This window comes from Chenopodium album, chromosome 26 (genome assembly GCF_948465745.1).
Source record: "Chenopodium album chromosome 26, dcCheAlbu1.1, whole genome shotgun sequence".
In the NCBI taxonomy this organism is placed as follows: domain Eukaryota; kingdom Viridiplantae; phylum Streptophyta; class Magnoliopsida; order Caryophyllales; family Amaranthaceae; genus Chenopodium; species Chenopodium album.
In genome coordinates this window covers 7,368,973-7,393,041 of record NC_137859.1, presented here as the reverse complement: position 1 = coordinate 7,393,041, position 24,069 = coordinate 7,368,973, and the positions used below count along the sequence as shown (strand labels likewise).

Genomic DNA, 24,069 nt, shown 5'->3' with positions numbered 1-24,069 from the left:
GAATTCCAAAGTTCGATCAGAATCAGACAATACAATGGCTATATTTATCAGATTAATCAACACCACTAAACACTACAATAACAGTAATATTGTTACAATCATTGTACACCCTTTCCTGTAAATTAATCAGCAAAGCAAATTGCAGCAAACTACCCAAACAACACTGTCGAGTATTGGAGATTACAGACTTCCAGAACTCAGTGTCTTGAGCAACCTGTCGATTCAGAATCACTCGAACAAGTAGAGATACTCACAGGAGAACCACCATTACAACCAGTTGCCCCTTCTCTTTTACGAGAAGTAGCATACTTAGAAAATAGACAATGTATCGAGATTTCTCTGCCTGTCTTCTGCTCCTGATTAGGACTCGAAGAAACACCAATACAAGAACTATCACTATTATAGGCAGCTAATAATCCTTGCTCACCACACAACCCTGAAACCTTGGGTGAATCCTCCGAAACATTCGAATTCGATTCAAAATCCATAGAATCTTGAGTTGTCGGGCTAAGATTACGCTGAGAGCCTTGCTTGAGCTTCACAAGCGTCGATTCTGCACTCAATGAAAAACCAAACATAACCACTAAATCAATCGAATTACGGAATTTCAACAATTGAATTGGTCAATTTTTAATATTTTTGGGTATAATTGACAGCACTATTACAAATTAATGAAATTGACTGTAAGATTGAAGTATGAATTAAAAGCCCTAAATCGATGAAGCAGAAAATGAGTGATAGAAAATTGAAAAAAGGGTTGATAATACCATAGATGGAGAGAGAATCGTGTTTGAGAAGCTTGGAAGGAAGACGCTCTAATTCCAACAATTCGACAGGTGATGGCGACGATCTAATCCGGCCAAACATCCTTGTTTCTCTCTCTTAATTTTCTCTCTCTTCAAAAATCAAAATGGGAGAAACACTCAACAGAACAACAAAGGGGGGAATGAAATGACTCAATGGGGGAGTTGAAGGGCATAGAGCGGGAACTTGTTCCCCAAACTTGAAATGTTATATACAAACCCCGCCTTCATTTTTTATCCTACAGGGCGCTTGGCAATAGGGATAGGGATAATGAGAATAAGATGATAGGTTAAGGATAAGGAATTACGTATTAAGTGGAATAAAGATAAAAATTATGTTATCCTTTGTTTGGAATGAGTTGGGAATTAAATTGGGATAAGTAGCAAATTTACTTAACTATCTTTATTAACTTTTCTCCTCTCTCGGTAAAATTATCTTTTACCTTTTAATTTTTATCCCCAACTCTTATACTTGCCCCCCTTGTTATAGAAATAGAGGGATAAGCCTCTATTTAGTCCCATCCCTTTTATATGGGATAACTTATACCCCTCAAACAAACCAGGGATAATGGGATATAAGGGACTTTAAATCCTTATCCCATCAATAATCCCTACAAACAAACATGCTACTAAAGAAAAGGACGTTAATGTTAGCTTATTAGGAATGATTAATAATGAATTAGGGTTATGTTGTGCAATTTGAGTCACTTTTTGGTTAAGGCAATGTTCTAGAGTTGCAGTTGGGAAATAGATTAGTTTAGTTATGAAAAATATTAAACGACGAATACATTTTGTTTCAAAGATTAATGTTATGAACTAATTATTTTTTTTTTATACAAATTTTCATGGATATCTTGAGATTTAAGCCACTAACCGATTTTATCATGTTTTTACTTGTAATTTTTTAGGGTTTATACTTGATAAAACTTCAAAACTGATTAATTATCCTAATTTCTAGTTTAAAAAAAATTATCCTAATTTGATTTAAAATCACTTACAAAGTTACAAACACACAAGAGGTGTTTGGAGTTATCTTACTTAATTTCTAAGAGAAAGGCAAAATTCTATATTCATGGACTTACCTAAACAACTTAATTAGCAATGATTTTTACCTTATGTTTACATCGTTGTTGCAAAAATTTCTATTGTATGGGTAGCTAAAAAGACAATACGCTAACAAAAGGTCAATTAGACACTATACAATAATGAATGAACCTGGTATAAGCTTACTACAAACCTAGCACGACATGTCAAGCACACTAGTATGTCATTTGTCTTGCATGAATCTTGTTTTCAAATTTTGGTAAAAAAGAATAGAATAGGAGTACAAGAAGTCGGCTTATGCATGTTTCCTATTCTAAAAAAGCTCTATACGATACAACTCTCTTAACTCATTCAAGACACGACTCGCTTAAAAAAGAGGCCCGTTAACATGACATGTGGACTTACATGACCTAGCATGTCCCCAACTAAAGGGGATTCATATGAGAAATCTAGCCTTTTATAAATTCAAAAGGACAAAAAAAAAAAAATGTAGATCAACAAGAGATGTGGGTAAAACAACTACGCACCAATTGAGGAACGGATTAAAAGGACTCATAAGCATTATTCACTCATTTCCTAATAATTAATTATTAAGGATAATATTTCGTAATTGTTACAAATTAGGTGACATTTTAGACAAAGATTTACCTAATATTATCCTCCTCAATTATTGTAGATAAGTGGAACAATACTAGCCAAAAACAAGATTACTTTTTGAGGGCAAATGCCGTCCCATTTAGCAAATGTTTGAACATAATATGGTAATTGGTAGTCAACTACTAACATTTAAGCCATATTATTAATGAAAATTAGGGGCAATTACCAAATGAAAAGTTAAAAATCTTAAACGTGAACAAGTAGCCGTCATATTTGGTGGGATTCATCTATCATTTCAAGATTGTGACAAAAAGTTACTACAAAATTTCACCCAAGTACTATAATCCAGTTGATAGCTAGAGTAATTTACACAGGCAATACCCTAATTTGAAGGGTAACTTCAACAAAGATTGCTGACCCAAAAAAGGGCCGTGTATTTTGCCCTAATCATGATTAAAAGTTAAGGACATTTCTACAGATTGAGATCCAACAACACTTCCCCAAGAGAAGTTAACTCTTTTAACCTTTTCTCATTTCTCGCTCTCTCTCATCAGTCATCAATGGCATCCCTCCTAGTCTCGCTACTTGTTGCGTTTGTGTTTCTCACCTTTCCATCGGTGACCATGGCTACTAATGATAACTACTATCCACCGCCACTCCCACTCCCACCACCGCCACCTCCTCCACAAATGATGTCTCCACCACCTGAAGGTATGCCCATGTCACCGCCACCATACCACCATTTAATTCTATCTCCTCCGCCATCACATGAACTCTTTATGTTGCCACACTTTATGCCACATCACAAGACCATCTTACCACCATATCATTTACCACCGAGGATTATTCTGCCACCGTGCCATCCATGTCATAAGATGCCACATAAGTTCAGGCCACACCCGCACAAACCTAAGCTGCCGCACAAGTTTAGACCACACAGGCATAGACCACCGCATAAGTTCTTTCTACGACCACATCACCATCGCCACCACCATATGAGAGAACATCATTGGCCGCCTATCCATAGGCACCACTCGCCAAGACATCATCACTGGGAGCCAATCCATAGGCACCACTCGCCCAGACATCATCATTGGGAGCCAATCCATCATAGGCACCACTCGCCCGAACATCATTGGGAGCCAATTCATCATAGGCATCACTCACACGAACATCGCCATTTGGAGCCACATCATCATAGGCATCACTCTTCCGAACATCACCATTCTACTGAACCTCCCCACCGACAATTTCATCATCATTGGGGTCCCTGGCATCCACACCCCTTTTTCCCACCTATATATCCCCAGCCAATTATTCATCACCATCACAGACACCATCATCATAGAAGACATCATGACCACGGCCATCCAGCCCTGCATCATCACAGGAGGCCATTCTTAAGGAACCATCATACACTACCTCATCACTTGAGAAGAAGAAACCGCAGCCATGAACAACCAACACACCATCGGGGCATGAACTACCATCGCCATAACAGAAGGTGGTAATTATCAAAATTTCCTAATATTTTATCACTTATATTATACTCTATACAAGATTTACAAATAGTTCGTTCTTTAATCTATCATCCTTTTTTTTTTTCTTATACTAATCTGATCTAAACTTATTTTTTTAATTTGATTTGATTCAAACGTGGTTTTTTTAATCTGATATGATGTTCACTTATTTTTTCAAATCTGGTTGGTCTGAATTTTTTTTAATATATATATAATCCTCTAATGATCCGATTATTTGATTGACTAGACTTTGACTTTATATGTATCGGATTTGAGTAAGTCTGATCTTCTAATTTGGCTGATTTGACTAAACTGTATTTTGATTTCCAAATACGTAACTTTCGTAACTTATTTTTTCTTTAATGATGTAGATGCTAACAAAACGAACATTAACGAGGGAAGAAATTGATGCAACAGACAGAATAGACATAACATTTCTAAGAAAAAGAATGAAAAATTTGGGAAAAGATTTTCTACTTTCACAAGATTCAAAGGGAAAAAATATCCTTCACAGATTAATGCTGTTTAAGAAGGAAAGTCGTGTAAATCGAGACGATTTTGTGAGTTTCATTGAACAAGCTCTCGAACATGAACCATCACTTATTACTCAAAGGGACATCAGTAAAGGGGACACTCCGATTCATGTCCTTGTGCGAAATCATCCTGATACAAAAATTTATGTTGATGATGATTATGTTGCCTCATCAACTCTGTGGCGATCAGATCTTTTGTCATTGTTACTAGAGAAATGTAACAAATGTATCCATAGAATTGAACACGAAGCGATTGCTAAGGGAACTCGTTTCGATTCACCATGGTTGGTGCAGAATGTGGATGGTAATTCAGCTCTCCATGAAGCCCTCAAATCAAATAATTGTAACATCGATTTGGTCAAGCTTTTGTTGAAGTACGACAAGAAATCGGTTAATGTGGTCAACAAGAACAAAGAGACACCTTTTCATCTATTCGCTAACCGTCCAGGTAAATCTCTTGAGCACATATTGTCTTTATAAACTACCTCTGTCTCTTATTATTTGCAACAAAATAATATGTTGATATATCTTACAAATAATATCACATCACGTGACTTTTAATTCACCTTTTCCCTCCTTTTATTTTTCTTGATTGATTGGCACGTGACGTGGTCAATGCCAGAAAATAAAAGTCAACGATGCCTTTTCGACCAAGGGTAGTCTCTTACAGCATTTACTCTTTTATAATTTATAAGATGGTTTCTTACCACATTTTTTTATTAGGTAGTTTTTCGCAAAAAAAAAATAAAAAATAAATAAATAAAAAAGTATTTTATAGGGTAGTTTTTCACAAAATGTCTTTTATTGTTTTACATACAAATTTTCTTCTAATGTAAGTTGTTTCTTAATCTTAATGAATGAATATGTTTATTATCTTGCTTAAGGCATTGAGCAAATTCATCGAGATGAGATAAAGGAAATCATGGTGGATGCAAATGTAGAAGTGGCATTTTCGCTAGACAAAGATGGTCTCACCCCTTTACTAAGGGCGGCTAAAGCCGGTAACCATGCTGCAGCTGCAGTGCTATGTAAAGCTTCTCCAAAAGCAGCGGAAGCTGGTGACGAGGCAAATTGCCAGACATATGGGCACTTGCTTGTAAAACATCCATCAGTTTACTATTTCTCACGTCTTTTTAAAGATGTGGAATTAAGAAAGCTGTTGACATTGAAGGACAAAGACGGTAACACACCATTGCATCTGGCAGTTATGGATAATCGTTTTGATCTAGTACGCGATTTTCTTCACTTTTGGAAAGATGAACGTAATGGTGATGATCAATGGATAGTCGATATTCTGGAAAAACCAAACAAAATTGGCAAATCTCCCAATGATCTACTAGCAGAATCACCTAATCTTCCACGTGATGTAAGTACATACTCCAATTCTTAGCTAAATTATCACCTTTATTAGAATTGAATTGCTTTATTGGAGTCTAGTTTGCCTTGTACAATTTTTTGTGAATGATTATACGAAATAATCACTTTTGATTCATTTAGCTGACCCAACTCATGGGATTAAGGCTCTGATTGACTGACTGATTGATTGACTATTGTTCAGATTGAGAAAAGGATTCTAGAAGAAAAGAAAATGATAGGTGTTCTTAGCAAATGGGGTATTCCTTCAAGAGAGATGACAACCTATGTGAACACAATAGGTATTATAGCAGCTCTTTTAACGACGATAACATTCACAACAGCATTCACAGTTCCTGGTGGATTCATTCAAGATGTTGGAACACCAGTTTTGATAGAAAAGATAGCGTTTCAGGCTTTTATGATATTGGACGTATTAGCAATGTGCTTATCGATGATGGTTTTATGCTGTCTCCTTTGGATCATGGCTACAAACAACAGGAAGAACTCGGTGATGATACTCGATTTCAGCGTAGGCTTGGTTCTGGCATCATTCTTCACAACTCTTTTGACATTCATGACGGGTTTATGTGCAACTACCTTAGAAGTTAAAGCTTGGATGGCTTACGTTACTTTGGGTTTGTGCTCGTTGCTTATGGTGGTGCTTTATTATTCTAAAAATGCAACTGTAATTTGTGAACGAAAGTTTATGAGATTTTCAGGTAAACTACCTGCAAAAATAAACCTCATTAGTCCTAGACTTGGTTTTCAACATCTCTCTCGTCAAGGTTCCCTGGATAATATTGTTTAGATAATTATAGGTTTATGAAGACATGTATCAATTGTAATCGACCATTACTTTTTTTTTCCATCAATAAGACGTGTGTTTTATTTTTATTTATTTATTTATTTGACGGAAAATGAAAGATAGCAGTTATATTAATTAGATGATAATGTGTCCAAATAAAAGGACCTCATAAAATAATTGATCATGATGTATTGTGAAGATGTTAGTAATTATACGGTGTATATACCTTTAGTTAAAGGTTACCTAAATGTTCAATTGATATTCGCAGTTGATTGTTGTGTCATGAGACTTGTAACTTTTTTTCTTTCGTTACAAATATTTTCTCTATATAATTATATGAAGTCATTTCATGGTTGGTAAGACACATATGCATGACACATTACATGATAGATGTTGACATGTTGTGCTCTCCTTGTCGAATATTGAACAAAAGCTTGTGTAACTCCAATCCCCTACCCTCAAGTACATCAGTACATGAGTGTATGAGAGTACATGATGCAAATGCTTTTAAGAATAGGGAATTACTAATTAATATAAACAAATAAAAATCTTTGTGATAATCATTGCTACTCCTTTTATTTATAAGTGTATCTTATATGTTTTGCAAATGAAATTTGGTTAAGGAATTAAATATTGCAGTACATAGAGTGGATTAGTAATTTTTGTAAAAGATGTGAAAAGAAACAAAAACTTCATCGGTTTTCTTTTAATCATAACTTTTGGGAAGGTAGTAAATTAACTGGACTCTCTATCTCACACCTCATTACATGGAATTTTCTTTCTATCTTTCCCTATTTCTCTCCTCTCTTAGAATACCATACATTTTTCGGTATTTCCCCTACACGTTCCAATTAAACGAAAAAAATGTGATGAGGAAGAACTACTAAAAAAATGGCAAATTATATAGTAAGGTAAAAACAAACAAACAATCAAAGCATTTGCTGCTACTAAATACCTCACGTGGTAAGAGCTTCCCTCCCAATTTTAGGGGAATCATCATTTAACGCTACTCTCTATGTCTGGAACTTTGCGGCCTCTGATAGATGATACATTAGATTTAACACGTTCAATGAATGATTTTGTAGCTGGGTACAAAACCATCCTATCAAATATAAGTATTGCTTTACTAATAGGAATGAACAGCTTGAGGACGATGCACCTTTGCACGAGCACCAAAAGCAAAGAGCATATTATCAAAGTGGCAATTGCAATCCAACGTTTAACATTATATGTTGTCGCATAGACTCCCGTCATGAAAGCCAAAAGAGTTGCAAAGAATGCTACAATGAGTAACGATACACTGAAGTCCTGTATCATCACTGAATTGCGCTTATTGTTAGTCGCCATGATCCAAAGGAGACAGAATAAGACCATCATTGATAGGCACATTGCTAGTACATCCGCGATCATAAACACTTGAAATGCTATGTCTCCTATCATTTGAGGAGTCCCTTTATCTTGGACTAGTCCACCCGGAACTTGAAATGCTGCTGTGAATGTTATTGTTGTCAAAAGAGCAGCTATGACATTCATCGAGTTCATGTAGCTATTCAACTGCTTCTTAGGAATGCCCCATGCGCTACGTATACCCATCATTCTAGTATCATCCATAATGAATTTTTCAATCTGAAGAATAATGGTAAGAAAAATAAACGTTAGTAAGAGTTGATGACTTTCGAATATGACATAATTCTTCACTCCATCTGTTTCTTTTTAGCTGCAACATATTCACATTTACTGAATTGAGCTGAACTGAACTGAATTGATTCGAACTAAACTGAACTGAATTGATTCGAACTAAACTAAACTGAATTGAACTGATTGGAGCTGTACTGAACTAAACTGAGATAAATATTTTATGAGAGAGGGAAATTAGGAGCCAAACTGAACTGAACTGAACTGATTGGAGCTGTACTGAACTGAACTGAGATAAATATTTTATAAGAGAGGGAAATTAGGAGCTGAACTGAACTGAACTGATTGGAGCTGAACTGAACTGAACTGATTAGAGCTGAACTGAACTGAAATTAAATAAAAGTGAACAGGCCAAACTGTGAGCTTTTAAATCAAACTATTACAACCAAAAATGAACGGAGGAAGTATATATATATATATATATATATATATATATATATATATATATATATATATATATATATATACAACATATAATTCAATTATAACGTAATTTAGTAGGACTTACGTCGTTAGGAAGATTTGGTAGTTCTCCAATTAGGTCGCCGGGGGTTACACCAGCTACGTTTGATATTTCTAAAAGATTTAATAGCCATTGATTTTCATCCTTCGATGACTTGCGTTCATCTTTCCAAAAGTTAAGGAAAACTCTTACAAAGTCAAAACGCTCTTCTATGATTACCAGATGCAACGGTGTGTTTCCGTTTTTGTCCTTCAATTCTAAAGACCTCTTAACTCCTTATCTTGAAATAGGCGGGAGAAGTAGTTTTCTGGTCGATCTTTTACAAGCAAGTGCCCGTAAGTCTGGTCATTCGAGTCACCGATTACTGCTGCTTTTGGAGATGCATAGCATAGCATTGCGGCTACTTCGTAGTTACCAGCTTTAAATGCTCTTAGTAAGGGGGTGAGACCATCTTGATCTTTTGATTTGGCTGCTTCATAATTTGTGCCCACAATTTCATCTAAGTCTTCTTGTGTAATTTGCTCTATGAGTTAACAAACATATTAATTGTTGAAATTATAATAGAGATCGATGAGTTCAAGGGGAAAAGCTAGAATATTGGAAACTGTATAAAATAGGACTTTTTATGTGGTCTCTTTTGTGAAAAAAGTCCTAATTGGGGTTAGAGAGAATGTAAGGGAAGGGTTTTGATAGTGTTCAATTGGATTTTGGGGGAAATCCTGGCAAAAAATTTAAGGAGAGATTTTTTTAAGCGAGTCACATGACACATAGGTGATGGTCAATGATAGATTTCAGGGTTAACTTGTCTGAAAATTTAATCAGGTCCTACCTCACAACCTCAAATCACTTAAAGGTCCCTATTGTGGTCACCTTTCTCACAAAAGAGACCATCTAAAATATCCTGTTTGACAAATTTTCTATGAGTATAATAAACTTGTATTCAATCCAGGTCATTTAATATACTAACTCCAATAAAACACAAACAAGAACTATATTATGGGACGGATGGAGTATATGCAAAACAAAGATAGCTTAACCCACGCACTAATCCATACAAATTTACAATACAACAAAGACAGAATCCTAAAGAGATTGGAGATAGCTTAAGTGGTTAGAGCTTCTGATTCTAATATACTTCCATAGAAAACACTTTAAGACGGATCATGTATGTTAAAACTATACTTTGTATATGTTATGTTTGTAAAAAAAAGAAAAAAAAAAATGTGCTCAAGAGAACTTACCAATGGGATGGCTAGCAAACAGATGAAGAGGTGTCTCTTTGTTATTGTTGATTGCACTAAGTGAGCTACTATTGTACTTCAACAATAGTTTCACCAATTCAATGCTATTTTTTGATTTGATTGCTTCATGAAGAGCATTATTACCTTCCATATTCCGCAACAACCATGGCGACTCAATACTTCCCTTGACACTTGCCTCGTATTCAAATTTAAGGATACGTCGATGACATTTCTCTAGTAAAGATGGCATAAGGCCTGATTCCCAAAGTGTGGAGACTACATAATTTTTAGTGTTACTGGGGTTACCATCAGTACTATTATTATGTTGCGCGTTATCTTCTACTCTTGGAGGAACTTTAATCGCGGTATCAGAATGATTTTGCACAAGGACATGAATCGGAGTGTCACCTTTACCATCTGTTTGACTAATAATTGATGGAAACCTTCCAAGAGCTTCTTCAATGAAATTCACAAATAAATCTGGCTTTAGAAGACTATTCTTCTTAAACACCATCATTCTATGAATGATATTTCTTCCCTTTGGACCTTGTGAAAGTAAAAAATCTATTCCTAAGTTTTCCATTTTGTCCCTTAGAAAGGGTATGTTAGCTTTGTCTGCTGCATCCATTTCATCCACTGTCAATTTTCTTCTCCATAGAAGCTGCATCAATTATAGCGACAATAATATAAATTTTTATTGCCATAGATTAATCTATAGAAGTACAAGGAGTATTCAACATGCTTCCTTTTTTTTTTAAAGTGCAACAATTAGACTTTTGTGATTTTTAATGAACGGATAGTTTATGCTTCGTTAAGTATTAGTTGCAACTTTAGAATATTTTATATCTCATAATTAATACCCTAACTACTATTTTTACTAAATAATGGTTAAAGATATTAGTGGTCTACTTTGACAAGCATAGAAGTCCACAAGTGTTGTGCTTATTTAAAGAAAAATAAAAAATAAACAGTGCCTTTTTGGTGCAGCAGGCCACACCATGTGGCCTGCTGCCAAATCAGCAAAAATAATGGGAGTTACTGGTATTGTCAAGGTTACTTGTATTTTTCAGGTGTTACTTGTATTTTTTTTTTCAGGAGTTACTTGTATGATTACTTATTTAAGGGTTACTTATAATTTTTTTTTCAAGAGTTATTTATATGGATTACTTATTCAGGGGTTACTTGTTTTATTTTTTTTCAGGAGTTACTGATTACTTGTATTTTTTATGGGTTATTTGTTTTTTTTAAGGGGTTACTTGTATGGATTACTTATTCAGGGGTTACTTGTATGAGTTAATTCAAGAGTTACTTGTATGATTAATTATTCAAGGGTTACTTATATGAGTTACTAGCTTATTTAAGGGTTGCTAATTGTATGCATGGGTTACTTGTATGAGTTATTTATTCAAGGTTACTTATATGAGTTACTTGTTCAAGGGTTGCTTGTACGTATGCCCTATACCAAACCAGTAACACCCTACAAGTAACCCCGACCAAAATTAGTAACACCCTACAAGTAACCCCTGACCAAAATCAGTAACATCGTACAAGTAACTCTTGAAAAAAAAAATTGTATTCTGGGTTACTTGTTTCAATTCTGGAGTTACTTGTATTCTGGGGTTACTTGTATGGAACACTTGAATGGGTTGAGTAACCCTAGATCAAAATCTCGTACCAAACTAGTAACACCCTACAAGTAACCCCTGACCAAAACTAGTAACACGTATACAAGTAACCCCATAATACAAGTAATACCTACAAGTAACCCCTGACCAAAACCAGTAACACCCATACAAGTAACCCCAGAATACAGGTAACACCTACAAGTAACACCTACAAGTAACCCCTGACAAAACCAGTAACACCCATACAAGTAACCCCAGAAACAAGTAACACCTATAGTAACACCATACAAGTAATCCCTGCCGCACCATGTGGCCAGCCGCATACAAAAATTTGTGAAAAATAAAAAACGAGGATGCCCCAGTTTCTCATGGTGAGAAACAAATTTTGTTTCTCACATGGCATTTTCGTTGAATAAACCAACAACTTTATTCAACTGTAGAGCCCACAATAATGAAAAAGTTGTTGATTTATTCACAAAAATGTCCCCACGAGAAACAAATTTCGTTTCTCACCATGAATTTCCCATAAAAAACAGAGGAGATAATTAAATTAGCTACATACCTGAAGCATATCTTCTTGTTGAATCAAGGAAGCTGCAGAGACACCTTCAGTATTATAGATGTACAACTTCGTCGAGGATTCAAGTAACACTCGCATTACATTTTTATCCATATTCTTTGCAGCAATATGTAATGGAGTATTTCCTTGGTTATCCTGGTAATTCCTCAAGGCATATATTTCTTCATGACTAAACAAGTTCTTAGCTTCTTGGTAGTTTGGGATTTTATTTATCAAAAGATGTAAGATGGACTTGCCATTTTTATCACAGATCTCCGCCGAGTGAGGACAATGTTCAAGTATGAATTTTGTTAACTGTATGTTATAAGGTGCAACGAGCGATGCCACTCTATGAAGAGGAGTTGAGCCTTGTTCATCAAGCCAACATGTAACATAGCTTGCTTTTAGAACAAGAAGTTTTATCATTTTCGACATATCTTCTTCGGGTGCTGATTTAATTGTTAAAGCTCCTCCTCCTCCTCCTTCGTTGATTGACTGTCTTATGCTAGCCATTATTGATTTACTCTCAGCTAGTATGACAACAATTACACAAATGAAGTTAGAAAGGCTTCACTAAGAAAATGGAGTACTTAATTAATTATGAACTACTCATAGTAGTTACTATAGTTGATCTTATAACTATTTTTACTGCTGGTTACAATTAATCTTAAAATAGGAAGTACTCAAGTAATTGGGCTGGATCAAACTTTAACAAGTTCAAACTAAGCTAGATCTAGAACACATTATATTAAGGGTCCATTCACATTTATTGAACTGAGCTGAACTGAGCTGATTGGAGCTGAACTAAACTGAACTGATTAGAGCTGAACTGAACTGAATTGAGCTGAAATGAATATTTTATGCGAGAGGGAAATTAAGAGCTGAACTAAACTAAACTAATTGAAGCTGAACTGAACTGATTGGAACTGAACTGAACTGAACTGAAATTAAGTAAATGTGAACAGGCCCTAAGTGAAGGGAATGAACATAATACTTACTCATTTCTATTAATAATTTCGGGATGATTTTTTAAGTAATAATGGTTAGCTCTAAAGATATAAAATTAAGTATATATGAGTGTTTAGTAAAATACTTATTCATGGCTTATTATCTCTAATAAACAAATTAATTTTACTCAAATATAGAAAAACTATCAACTACCATTAATTTTAGTTTAGGTTCGAGAGTGAGTAATAATTTAGATGGTTAGAGCTTCCTTTGATTTAATTCCAAATGGTTTTGGAATCGATTCGTACCTGTCATCCTTGTAACTCTCTAAACAACAATAAAAAGATTGCCTTTAATATAAGCTACTTTTACCAGTAAAAAATCAAAATCCAATGAAATGGCCTATTTTTTAATTTTATTTTTTTTGTTGGTCAACTATATTTAAAATAATTTTTCTTTTTAAAAAATTCATTTTTCTTCCATAAAATACTAATATTTTAGAATTTTCAAAAAAATTAATTTCCAATAAATGAATTTTCAAAGAAGAAAAATTAGTTTTAATATGTTTGACCAACAAAAAAAACCCCTAAAATTGACGTATGAAAGTCAAACATAGATGTAGTCAAGAATGAATATCGTAGATAGTTAGAAACACATCAATATCCAAACGGTTACATTGCAAAAATGCAAAACATTTTTTTTTCTCTTAGGTAAGGTCATGTCAAACCAAAAGCGTTCTAAACAACTTATACGTGCCACATGACGCTCTCCTCCACATATTTTCCATTGCATATTACACACAAGATTCGAACATACAATCTCTAATTGTAAAATAATTTGTTTTACCATCAACCTATATCATACCTTATGATGCTTTAAAAATGCAAAATATTAATATGTAGCAAATGACAAAATTAATAATAAATTTAAATAAGAAAAATAGTCACAATTAAAACGTGTTTTTTAATGTGTCTCAGTCTCCACATATAATGACCCGAGACATTTTCCGGATCCAAAAACTAGTTATTAATTAAAGAAAAATACATACAAACATAAAATAAAGTCAACACAACTAGGCCATGCTTATCCAATTCAAAGAGAAAAAAAAAAAGGAAAAAAATAGAGAGAATAAGCAACGTAACTTACAATAATAAACTTGTTGCTTGATTGCAAGATGAAGGGGTGCTTCCTTTGAGTTGTTAACAATTCGAGCCAAATAAGGATCCTTCTCCAACAAAAACATTGCAATATTAACATTATCATGGATAAGTGCAACATGAAGAGGAGTGTTGCCTCTTGAGTTTTGGACTCTCCATGGCTTCTCAATACCTCTATACCCTTGGCCTTTAATCCTCTCCTCTAAGTGATTATATATCAAGTCGACTATTTCAAAATTTCCGACCTCGCCGGCGACATGAAGAGAGGTGTTTCCTTTGTTGTTTTTCTCACAAATTAACTCAATTTCATTGGGAAATTTCCTAAGACATGCTTCTACAAACTCTTTTTTTTCGTGTCGAATCGCTACATGAAAGATGTTATTATCATCATGGGTTTTCCTCTTAAGATACTCGTCGTCGCACTGTACTTGTTGAAGAAACTTTACATCACCCTTCTTCGCGGCAATATAGAGCTCCTTCTCCATTTCTACTACTACGATTTCTGTGTTTTCCATTGATCAAATTTCTCTAAACTTTTGACTTTTTGTTTATGGGATTTTTGAGTACTATAATTATTACGTTGCAATAAATTATTTATACACAAGATCCATTCTTGTAGGAGTGAATTGAACCGTCGACTCTAAATGTTACACTAATTAAAATTAATTAATTATAAGACTTTTTTTAAGTCCGAATTGTTTATTACTCGGATCATTAATTATATAAGGAGTAATAAGATAAACCGCTGTATTTGATACTCCATATTAGTTTAAGAAATTCTTGTAATAGTTAATTATGTAGTCTAGTTGAGGAGCTAATCAGTCATTTATCCCCCAACCACAAAGGTCTTGTCTATTTGTGCCAAAGCCAACTGTACTGATTAAGTCTGTCATATTATATACTCCCTTTGAATTTTATTACTTTCTTCATTAATTCGAGTACATATGCTGATGCAAATATTTGATCAATAATATATTCAACTATCAATTAGTATAAATTATAATAAATATAAATCAAATATTTATATATTGTGATGATTCTAAAGTAGCCACAAGACTATATTTTTTCTTATGTATAAATTATAAATATTAGTCCGTTATATAAATAATGCAAAAAGTGCAAATGGAGCAAATAAAAAATATTCATACAAAGAGAGTACTTGTTTAAAAAAAAAAATATACAAAGGAAGTACTTTCTTTGTTTTTATAACAAGTTTAACGTTTTAAATTTCAAACTTTCACTACATCTCTGTTCATACACATAGATACACATCATCTCTCGATCTTCTTAATGTTTACGAGTATTATTCTTACCTACAGATTAATAAAGTTTAAAACTAATAAGATGGGATATTTTGAGATAAATATAATTTAGGTGAAGAGAACACTAAATTTAGTGAAATGTATGTACTTGATTATATTGTAGTGCATCATGAGTCGTATTTAACCTGTATCTTAATAATTTAATAAAAGTTTGCCTTAATTTGAAAATTGTACTCCCTCCATCCCACAATATAGTTTCTGCTTTTCTATTTTAGAGACCCGAAATGTTATTCCTGTTTTTATATTTAGATAGTATTTAAAGATTATTTTGCCCTCATTTTTTTTTAACTTTATTCATTGAATTTTCTAATTTACTCTTACATTATCTTCTTACATTATACTTTTTTTTCCACTTTCTCTCTCTAACTTTTGTCTATAATTGTGCTTTTTCACTTTTTTCCCCCTTAAATTATCCACTTTCCTTATACTTTTGTTTAACTTTTGTCCAACTTTTTTCTACTTTTAATGAATTTTTTCTACATCTCCCCTCATTTCTTAAATATTGTGAAAAAAACAAAATAAAAATTATATTATGAGACTGAGGAAGTATTACTTTAATGCTCAGTAATATATTACAGTATGACGTTGTATACTATAGTCAATTTCCTCAATCTAATCATGCGGCTCCAATAATACTAGTTCCATCGCATGATCTAGTATCTTTGACTTTTACCATAATAAAAAAGACTTAGCCAGACTTTGTCTAGGGCTCACGAAGTCCGATCCGCATTGGCTCAAAGCTCTATGATTTAATATCAATACTCCCGCAATAATTTTTGTTAAGAAGATGAAGTTGACTAAGTGATTACTAAATTACCAATTTTTATCAAGTGAGATTTATTTGGATCATGTATGAATATTGAATAATGTATGCAACGATTGAGGGAGATGTTGGTTTAATTAATCTACTTTACTTGTATGTGAAGGTGTGTATTACATCATGCTGACCCTTTTGCCTTTCGTCATGTCATTTTGATTTGAGCAATCCTTTTTAAATACTTGTGACTGTTGTGAGGTTTGCATGTCATGATTGTCAATATATGTACTCAACCTATATTTTTTTCTATAGTAAATAATTAAATTTATTAGACAAAAGTTGATGTATTTTTTAAATTATATAAATTTAATCTAACATTTCTAAAAAAAAAATATAAATTTAATCTAACAAGTTTTCACATTATTGTATTTTTCTGAGTAATATATACGAGTAGAAGTTAAAGAGTCTCGTAAAAGTAGAAAGTACTGTTTTTTTTTGTTTCTTAAACTTAATCATGGTTTGACTTTTTTTTTTATTTTTTATTTATTTATTTTTTTTTTTTTTTAAGAAATCTATTATGTTGAATGAGATGACACTTTTTAAGATGAAGGGAGTATTTGTCCGTAGATAAGTATTTACATTTTTTTTTTATTATTGACAAAAGTTGTTAAGTTAAAACTTCTAGAGTATGTAGTCCCTCCGTCCCATAATATAGTTTTTGTTTGTGTTTTTTCATGGTGTTTAAGAAATAGAAGGAAAAAGTGGATAAAGTACATTAATAAAAGTGAAAAGTACAATCATAGACATAACTTAGAGAGAGAAAGTGATGGAAAAAAATATAAAAACATGTGCAAAATTTAAAGGTAAATTAGAAAGTATAATAAATAAAGTTATAAAAATAAGGGTATAAGAGTCTTTACCTACTATCTAAAAATGGAGACAGAAACAATATTTTGGATCTCCAGGAAAACAGAATATATTATGGGACAGATTGAGTATGTATATAATAACTTTCTTAACACAACTCATCACACATGTAAAATACAACTTACAAGTAGTGACTTTGGGGGCTAACAAGTTAGACTCCATTATTCATGTTTTTTTTTTTTCGTTGTTGTGCTTTTAGCAATAACCACTGCTTTTAATTTTAAATAATCAACAAACTATTTACTAATAAAATATTCTATTTAATTTTAGCTTGTCAATTAATCATTTAGTTAACAATACTACAGTATGTATACTATTCTTGCAACTATTAGTAACATAATTTAGCTTGGCTTGCTTGTTATCCAATTAATCGGTTGTTGTAATCAATAACATGTACGTAAATTTTGAGTCTTTAATTAATTCTATTTTTTACACTTATTTTCTTACTCCTACAAGATTGGAGTCTATAAATTGTCTTCATCAATAAACAAATAGAGCAACCTAAAAGAACACAACAAAATTACGACGAGTTTGAAAAATAATAAGAAACCATGGCAACTTCAGAGGCAGTAGAAATGGGGAAGGAGCTCTACTTGGCAGCCGCGAATGGTGATGTAGAGTTCCTTGGAGAAGGAAAGGGTAATGAGTATTTACTTAGGAAAACCTACGAAAAAAATAACATCATTCACATAGCAATTAGACATGAACAACATGATTTCATAGAAGCATGTCTAGAAAAATTTACAATTAGTGAGGTAATTTGTGGGAATTCCAAAGAAAACAACCCTCTTCATATTGCTGCTGAGGTAGGCAATTTATTAATAATGAGCTTACTTTATGATTATATAGAAGAGAGGATTGAAGAGTATGTAGGTGAGAAACCATGGAAAGTCCAAAACTTAAGAGGTAATACTCCTCTTCATGTTGCAATTATCCATGAGAATGTCAATATTGGAAGATTTTTGTTGGAGAAAGATCCTTCTTTGGCTTGTATTGTCAATAAGTCAAAGGAAGCACCACTTCATCTTGCAATCAAACAACATGTTAATTATAGTAAGTTACTTATTCTACTTTTATTTATTTATTATTGATTGAATACAAGGCACAATCATAGGGTGTGTATTTGTATATCATTTTTAAAAGTTAGCGTAAGCATGACAGATTGATCTGCATGTCAACTCACTCATTTTTAACCAATCAACAAATTATCTAAAAATTATTATAAAGGTTCCATTTTATAAAAGATTTATTTGCATGTCACTTCACTCAACTTTAACCAATCAACAAAATCTCTAAAAACAATTGTTAACAGATTCTGTTGCCATGACACAACATGTGAATCAAATTATGCATGAGTCTCATTTTAAGAAAGATCAACTTATACATGACATGTCCCTTAGGCCTTAGTCCATTTCAATCATGACTCACTTTAGTGAACCAAAAGTAATAGTAACCCAGGCCTACTAATAATATGCTACTCTGTATTACTTATATTAGTTAAATAATCAATCAACCTACCTTTTAAAGATAAGCCAAAATATTGGAAGTATAATTTATATTGGATCTATGCTTATCGATACAGTATATGTTGTTGACTCCCTCATTTGTTAAGTATTGTGCTCACTTTTGTATCATTTAGTGAATATGTCTGTAAGGACTAAATGAATTTGAACTAAATTGATTTGAAATGAATTAAAGTTGATTAGATTTGAAATGAATTGAACTGAACTAAGAAAAAAATTAAAGTCAAACTCTTCTAAAGCTAATATGTGTTGTGTGCTCTTATTTGTGTTAATCAAGCTGTGAGTGAATCAATAATGGCTAGAGTGCAACAACCACTCAACGAAGGCGGAGCAGCTCTAACAATCAGATCAGCACCGCAAGAAGATATGTCAGTTATGATAAAACTTCTTGTTGAGAAAGCGAGTAACGTTACGTGTTTTCCTGATGCAAAAGGATTGACTCCTCTTCATAGAGTAGCAACCCTTATCACACCTTATAATCTACAGTTTATAAAGTTAATACTTGATAATTGTCCGCAATCTGCGGAGGTGTGTGATAATACCGGCAAGTCCATCTTACATCTTTTGGTAAATGAAATCCCAACCTACCACGAAACATTAAATTTGCTTAATCGTAAGGAGATGTATGCCTTGAGGAATCATCAAGATCACAATGGAAATACACCGTTACATATTGCTGCGAAGAATATGGACATAAATATGGTGCGTTTTTTACTTGAATCCTCGGCCAAACTCAACATCAATAATATGGAGGGTGTCTCAGCGGCATCTGCCATACAACAACAAGATGTGCTTCAGGTATGAAATATTCAGTATTGTTACTCCCCCTGTTTCAAAACAAATCTAAGTATCAGTTTGACTGACACATTTTATATTTTAACCATTATTTATGAGATATAAAATATTCCAAAGTTGCATATAATATGAAGCAGAAGTACTGTCATAAAAATATGTATGAAACAGAGATAGTAGAAAGCTATAATTAAGTCTTTAATTAATAATGATGCAGATGCTAAGAAAACGAATTTTGACGAGGGAAGAAATTGAAGCAACAGACAAAGCAAACATAATCATTCTAAGGGAAAGAATGAGCAAATTAGGAATGGATTTCTTACTCTCACAAGATTCAAAGGGAAAAAACATCCTTCATAGAATAATGTTGATTAAGAAGGAAAGTCGTGTAATGCTAGACGACTTCGTGAACTTCGTTGAAGAAGCACTTGAAACCTTTCCATCACTTATTCGTCAAACGGACAGTAAAGGGGACACTCCGATTCATATCCTTGTGCGAAATCATCCTGATACCACAATCTATGTTGCTTCAAAAGATCAAGATAACGCGCAAAATGATGATAGTGATGGTAACCTCGATTATGTTTATTCGACGTTGTGGCGATCAAATCTTTTGCCATTGTTACTAGAGAAGTGCAATCAGTGTATCCTTAAACTTGAAAACGAGGCTAGCGTTAAGGGGGTTCGTTTCGACTCACCATGGTTGGTGCAAAATGAGGATGGTAATACGGCTCTCCATGAAGCGCTCAAATCGAATAATAACATTAATTTGGTGAAATTATTGTTAACGTATGATCAGAAATCGGTTAGTGTGGTTAATAAAAATAAAGAGACGCCTCTTCATCTATTCGCTAGCCGTCCAGTAGGTAAGTACATAAAACACTTGGTTCATTTCATAATGTTGGTCTCATTTTTCATTTTGGGTGTCTTGATTCTAATATTTTCACAATATAATTACTTAATTTCAATTTTGGAAAAAAAATCGATATCTTACACTGACATGTTTACACTTTTTTATAATGTCTTTTCAGTAAATTAAATGAGTCAAACAAGAAAGAAGTAGTACGTTATTCTTTTACATTCAAATTTCCCTGGCCTCTTATTGTAAGCTTAGTTGTTTCATACTTCCTTCTTTCTAAATTAAATGATATATTTATTTTATCATGTTTGTCTATACAAGAATTCATTTGTAACTATCCCAATTATCATCAATTATAGTAAAAATTATATTAAAAGTTAATATTTTGAAAATATACAATAAGATAATCGATTTAACAAGATCTAACATAACATGACTATATATTTTCTTATCTATAAATCACAAAGCCTAGTAAAAAAAAAGTTTGTAAACAGTATCAAACATCAAAATGTGTCATCTAATTAGTAACAGAAGCAGTTTGATATCATTATTTTGTTTTAAGGCATAGAGCAATTTAATCGAGAAGACATTAAGGCGATGGTGGATGCTAATGTCCAAGCGGCCTATTCGCTCGACAAAAATGGCCTCACACCCTTACTAAGAGCAATAAAAGCTGGTAACTATTCCGCGGCTGCAGTGTTATGCAAAGCTTCTCCGGAAGCAGCAAAATCCGGTGACGAAAATTGCCAAACATACGGGCACCTCATTGTAAAACATCCATCAGAATACTATTTTGCTCGCCTTTTTCAAGATAAGGAGTTAAGAGAACTGTTAGAGATGAAGGACTCAAATGGAAACACACCATTGCATCTGGCAATCATCGATAACCGGTTCGATCTCGTACTGTTTTTCCTTGAGTTTTGGAAAGAAGAACGTAAGTCGTCTAAGGTGAAGGTTGAATGGGTATCGAAACTTCTAGAAATACATAATAAAGCTGGTAAAACTCCCAACGATCTGATAGCAGAATTGCCCAGTCTTCCTTCCAAAGTAAGTGCTTCATTTTTTAGTTGTATTGCCTTACATATACAGTATCATACTTTCTCTGTTTTTTTTAGTAAAATTGCAACAGTTTGATTTTTAAATTATTCGTATATGAGCTTTGTCTACAAATCTTATGATATATAAAAAAAATATATAAAGGTTAGTTATTGTATAAGATGTTAGTTGGTGGGTTGGTTTCAACGTATGCAAAGTTTTATAATCTTTACTAAATCAAACTTTGAGATTTATATGATCAAAATATATACAATATATCATAGTTAATGTGTATACTGTCTTAGCAAATATGCTGGTTAAACTGTTGCAAATTATAAAAAATTAAAAATTAAAAAAAAATAAGGAAGTTTATATGCATGATCAATGCGCTTGTCTTGATTGAGTTCTTATTCTTTACTTTCTTTTTTTTTTTTTGACAAGTTATTCATTACTTCATGGTGTCAAGTCATTCATATTGTCTAGAGTCTAGACAATAATGTAGCTTCATTCATCAATTACCTCATTCGTAGTATTGGGTTGTACCATATTACCGATTGTACAATAGAAATTGTCTAAGTTACTACAATATGTTATACTATACATGTAATTAACTGAACCTAATGCCTTTATCATTCAGATCAAGAAGAGCATTCTGGATGAAAAAGAAATGATAGGTGTTCTTAGCACATGGGGCATTCCTTCAAGAGAGATGAAAACCTATGTGAACACAATAGGTATTATAGCGGCTCTTTTGACGACAATAACATTCACAACAGCATTCACCGTTCCTGGTGGGCTACTCGAAAATATTGGGACACCCGTTCTAATAGGAAGCATAGAGTTTCAAGTTTTTATGGTATTAGATATATTAGCAATGTGCTTATCAATGATGGTTTTATGTTGTCTCCTTTGGATCATGGCTACAAACAACAGGAAGAATTCAGTGATGATACTCGATTTCAGTGTAACATTGGTCCTAGCATCATTCTGCACAACTCTTTTTACGTTCATGGTGGGTTTGTGTGCAACTACCTTACCGGTTAAAGCCTGGATGGCTTACGTTACTTTGGGTCTATGCACTTTGCTTATATTGCTAGTTTACAAAGATATCATCATCAATGTGCTTATTCCTTTTAAAGATATCATCATCAATGTGCTTATCATCATCATCAAGAGTATTTTTAAAAATGAACGATAAAGATTACAACAGGCATTACAGCTGGATAAACACAAGTATACAAGAAATTACTTTTATTAAGGATGGCAAGCTCGCTCAGCCCCTCAACCCAACTACTTTGGATAAATTTCAAGTGATCAAATCAATATAAGATCACTATAATACCTACTCAATATAATATAATTTTGTCAACTTCATGTAATAATTATTAGACAAAGCTTTTTAGTCGTAACGTGCTATGGTTTGATTTATCTTACTACTCATCAAAGAAAAAAACAAAAAAAAAAAAAATAAACAAAATATGGACTTCAAAGTCTTTAATAATTTCAGTGCAACATTTACATAGTTCAACACCTAATATATAAGCTAGATCATATATATGATATTATGAATATAAGTCAAATTCTAATAAACAATACGAAGTATATAGATTAATTAAGCTAGCTCCTGTCAAAAAAAAAAAAAAAAAAATTAAGCTAGCTAGCCATGCATGCATATTGGAGAATATAGCTAGAGTTAGTACGAAAATGAAGGAGCTCTATGTTGCTGCCATGAAAAGTGATGTAGGATTCCTCCAAGAATTCCAGCACGACGATTATCTAAAGAAGAAAACCCTTAACTAAAAATAATAATAATAACATCCATGCTTCACTTAGCGATTTAACACTAAAATTTTAGAGGCATGTACATCTTATCAGCTCGATCTAGTGAGAAAAACACAAGCATACTAACAGAACCTTGTAAAAGACAATCTAACACATAATATATTAGCAAAACAAAATAAAGTTAATATTTTTAGAACTAATCAAGTTTAGAAAAGGTAGTTGTTACGAAGTATAATATAACTAGTGTGATAAAACATACCGGGAGTAGTTGAGTAGAAAAGGTCATAATGATATATGTGTAATCTCAAGTCTTGAATATCACCTTTCAAAACTTTAATCAACTAAGTTGTTTTTTTCCATGGAAGTAGTTGATAAATGTATAAGAGAATGTTAAACATGTATAGATAAAATAATTAAATGTATATATTACATTGTTGATTTCTTTTGTTGTTAATTTGTTTTAATTGTACCTCGTCATATATGATATCACATTCATATATATAAATGATATAATGCGCACGTCGGCATGCATTAAATTTGACTAGTTTAACGTTTTTTATCACCTCTAATAAAATTGATGGATAAGAAAAAAACTTAAAACTTAACACGTTATTTCCTCATATTGGTTAATACTACTTATTACAATAATTAATTTGATTGTCACAAGTTATGTTGACGTTGATTCTAGTAATTATTTGATGAAGGATTCCATTAATAAGTCACAAA

General features: G+C 32.9%; 3 protein-coding genes across 3 annotated transcripts; 2 read left to right on the top strand and 1 right to left on the bottom strand.

Annotated features, from left to right (window-relative positions):
- Positions 1-6: 6 nt before the first annotated feature.
- Positions 7-958, bottom strand: LOC145616208 (uncharacterized). The gene is made up of 2 exons (XM_081670902.1): positions 768-958; positions 7-553 (listed from the first exon to the last, which is right to left on the bottom strand). Exons 1-2 carry the CDS (start codon positions 865-867, stop codon positions 198-200), a joined length of 456 nt encoding a protein of 151 aa, XP_081527028.1. The 5' UTR covers positions 868-958; the 3' UTR covers positions 7-197.
- A 16,945-nt stretch (positions 959-17,903) lies between these two features.
- On the top strand, positions 17,904-18,518 carry LOC145616734 (uncharacterized). The gene is made up of 2 exons (XM_081671476.1): positions 17,904-18,405; positions 18,514-18,518. Exons 1-2 carry the CDS (start codon positions 17,904-17,906, stop codon positions 18,516-18,518), a joined length of 507 nt encoding a protein of 168 aa, XP_081527602.1.
- A 723-nt stretch (positions 18,519-19,241) lies between these two features.
- LOC145616732 (uncharacterized) lies at positions 19,242-22,759 on the top strand. Its single transcript, XM_081671475.1, has 4 exons — positions 19,242-19,673; positions 19,885-20,533; positions 21,089-21,573; positions 22,199-22,759. Exons 1-4 carry the CDS (start codon positions 19,242-19,244, stop codon positions 22,757-22,759), a joined length of 2,127 nt encoding a protein of 708 aa, XP_081527601.1.
- Positions 22,760-24,069: the final 1,310 nt, after the last annotated feature.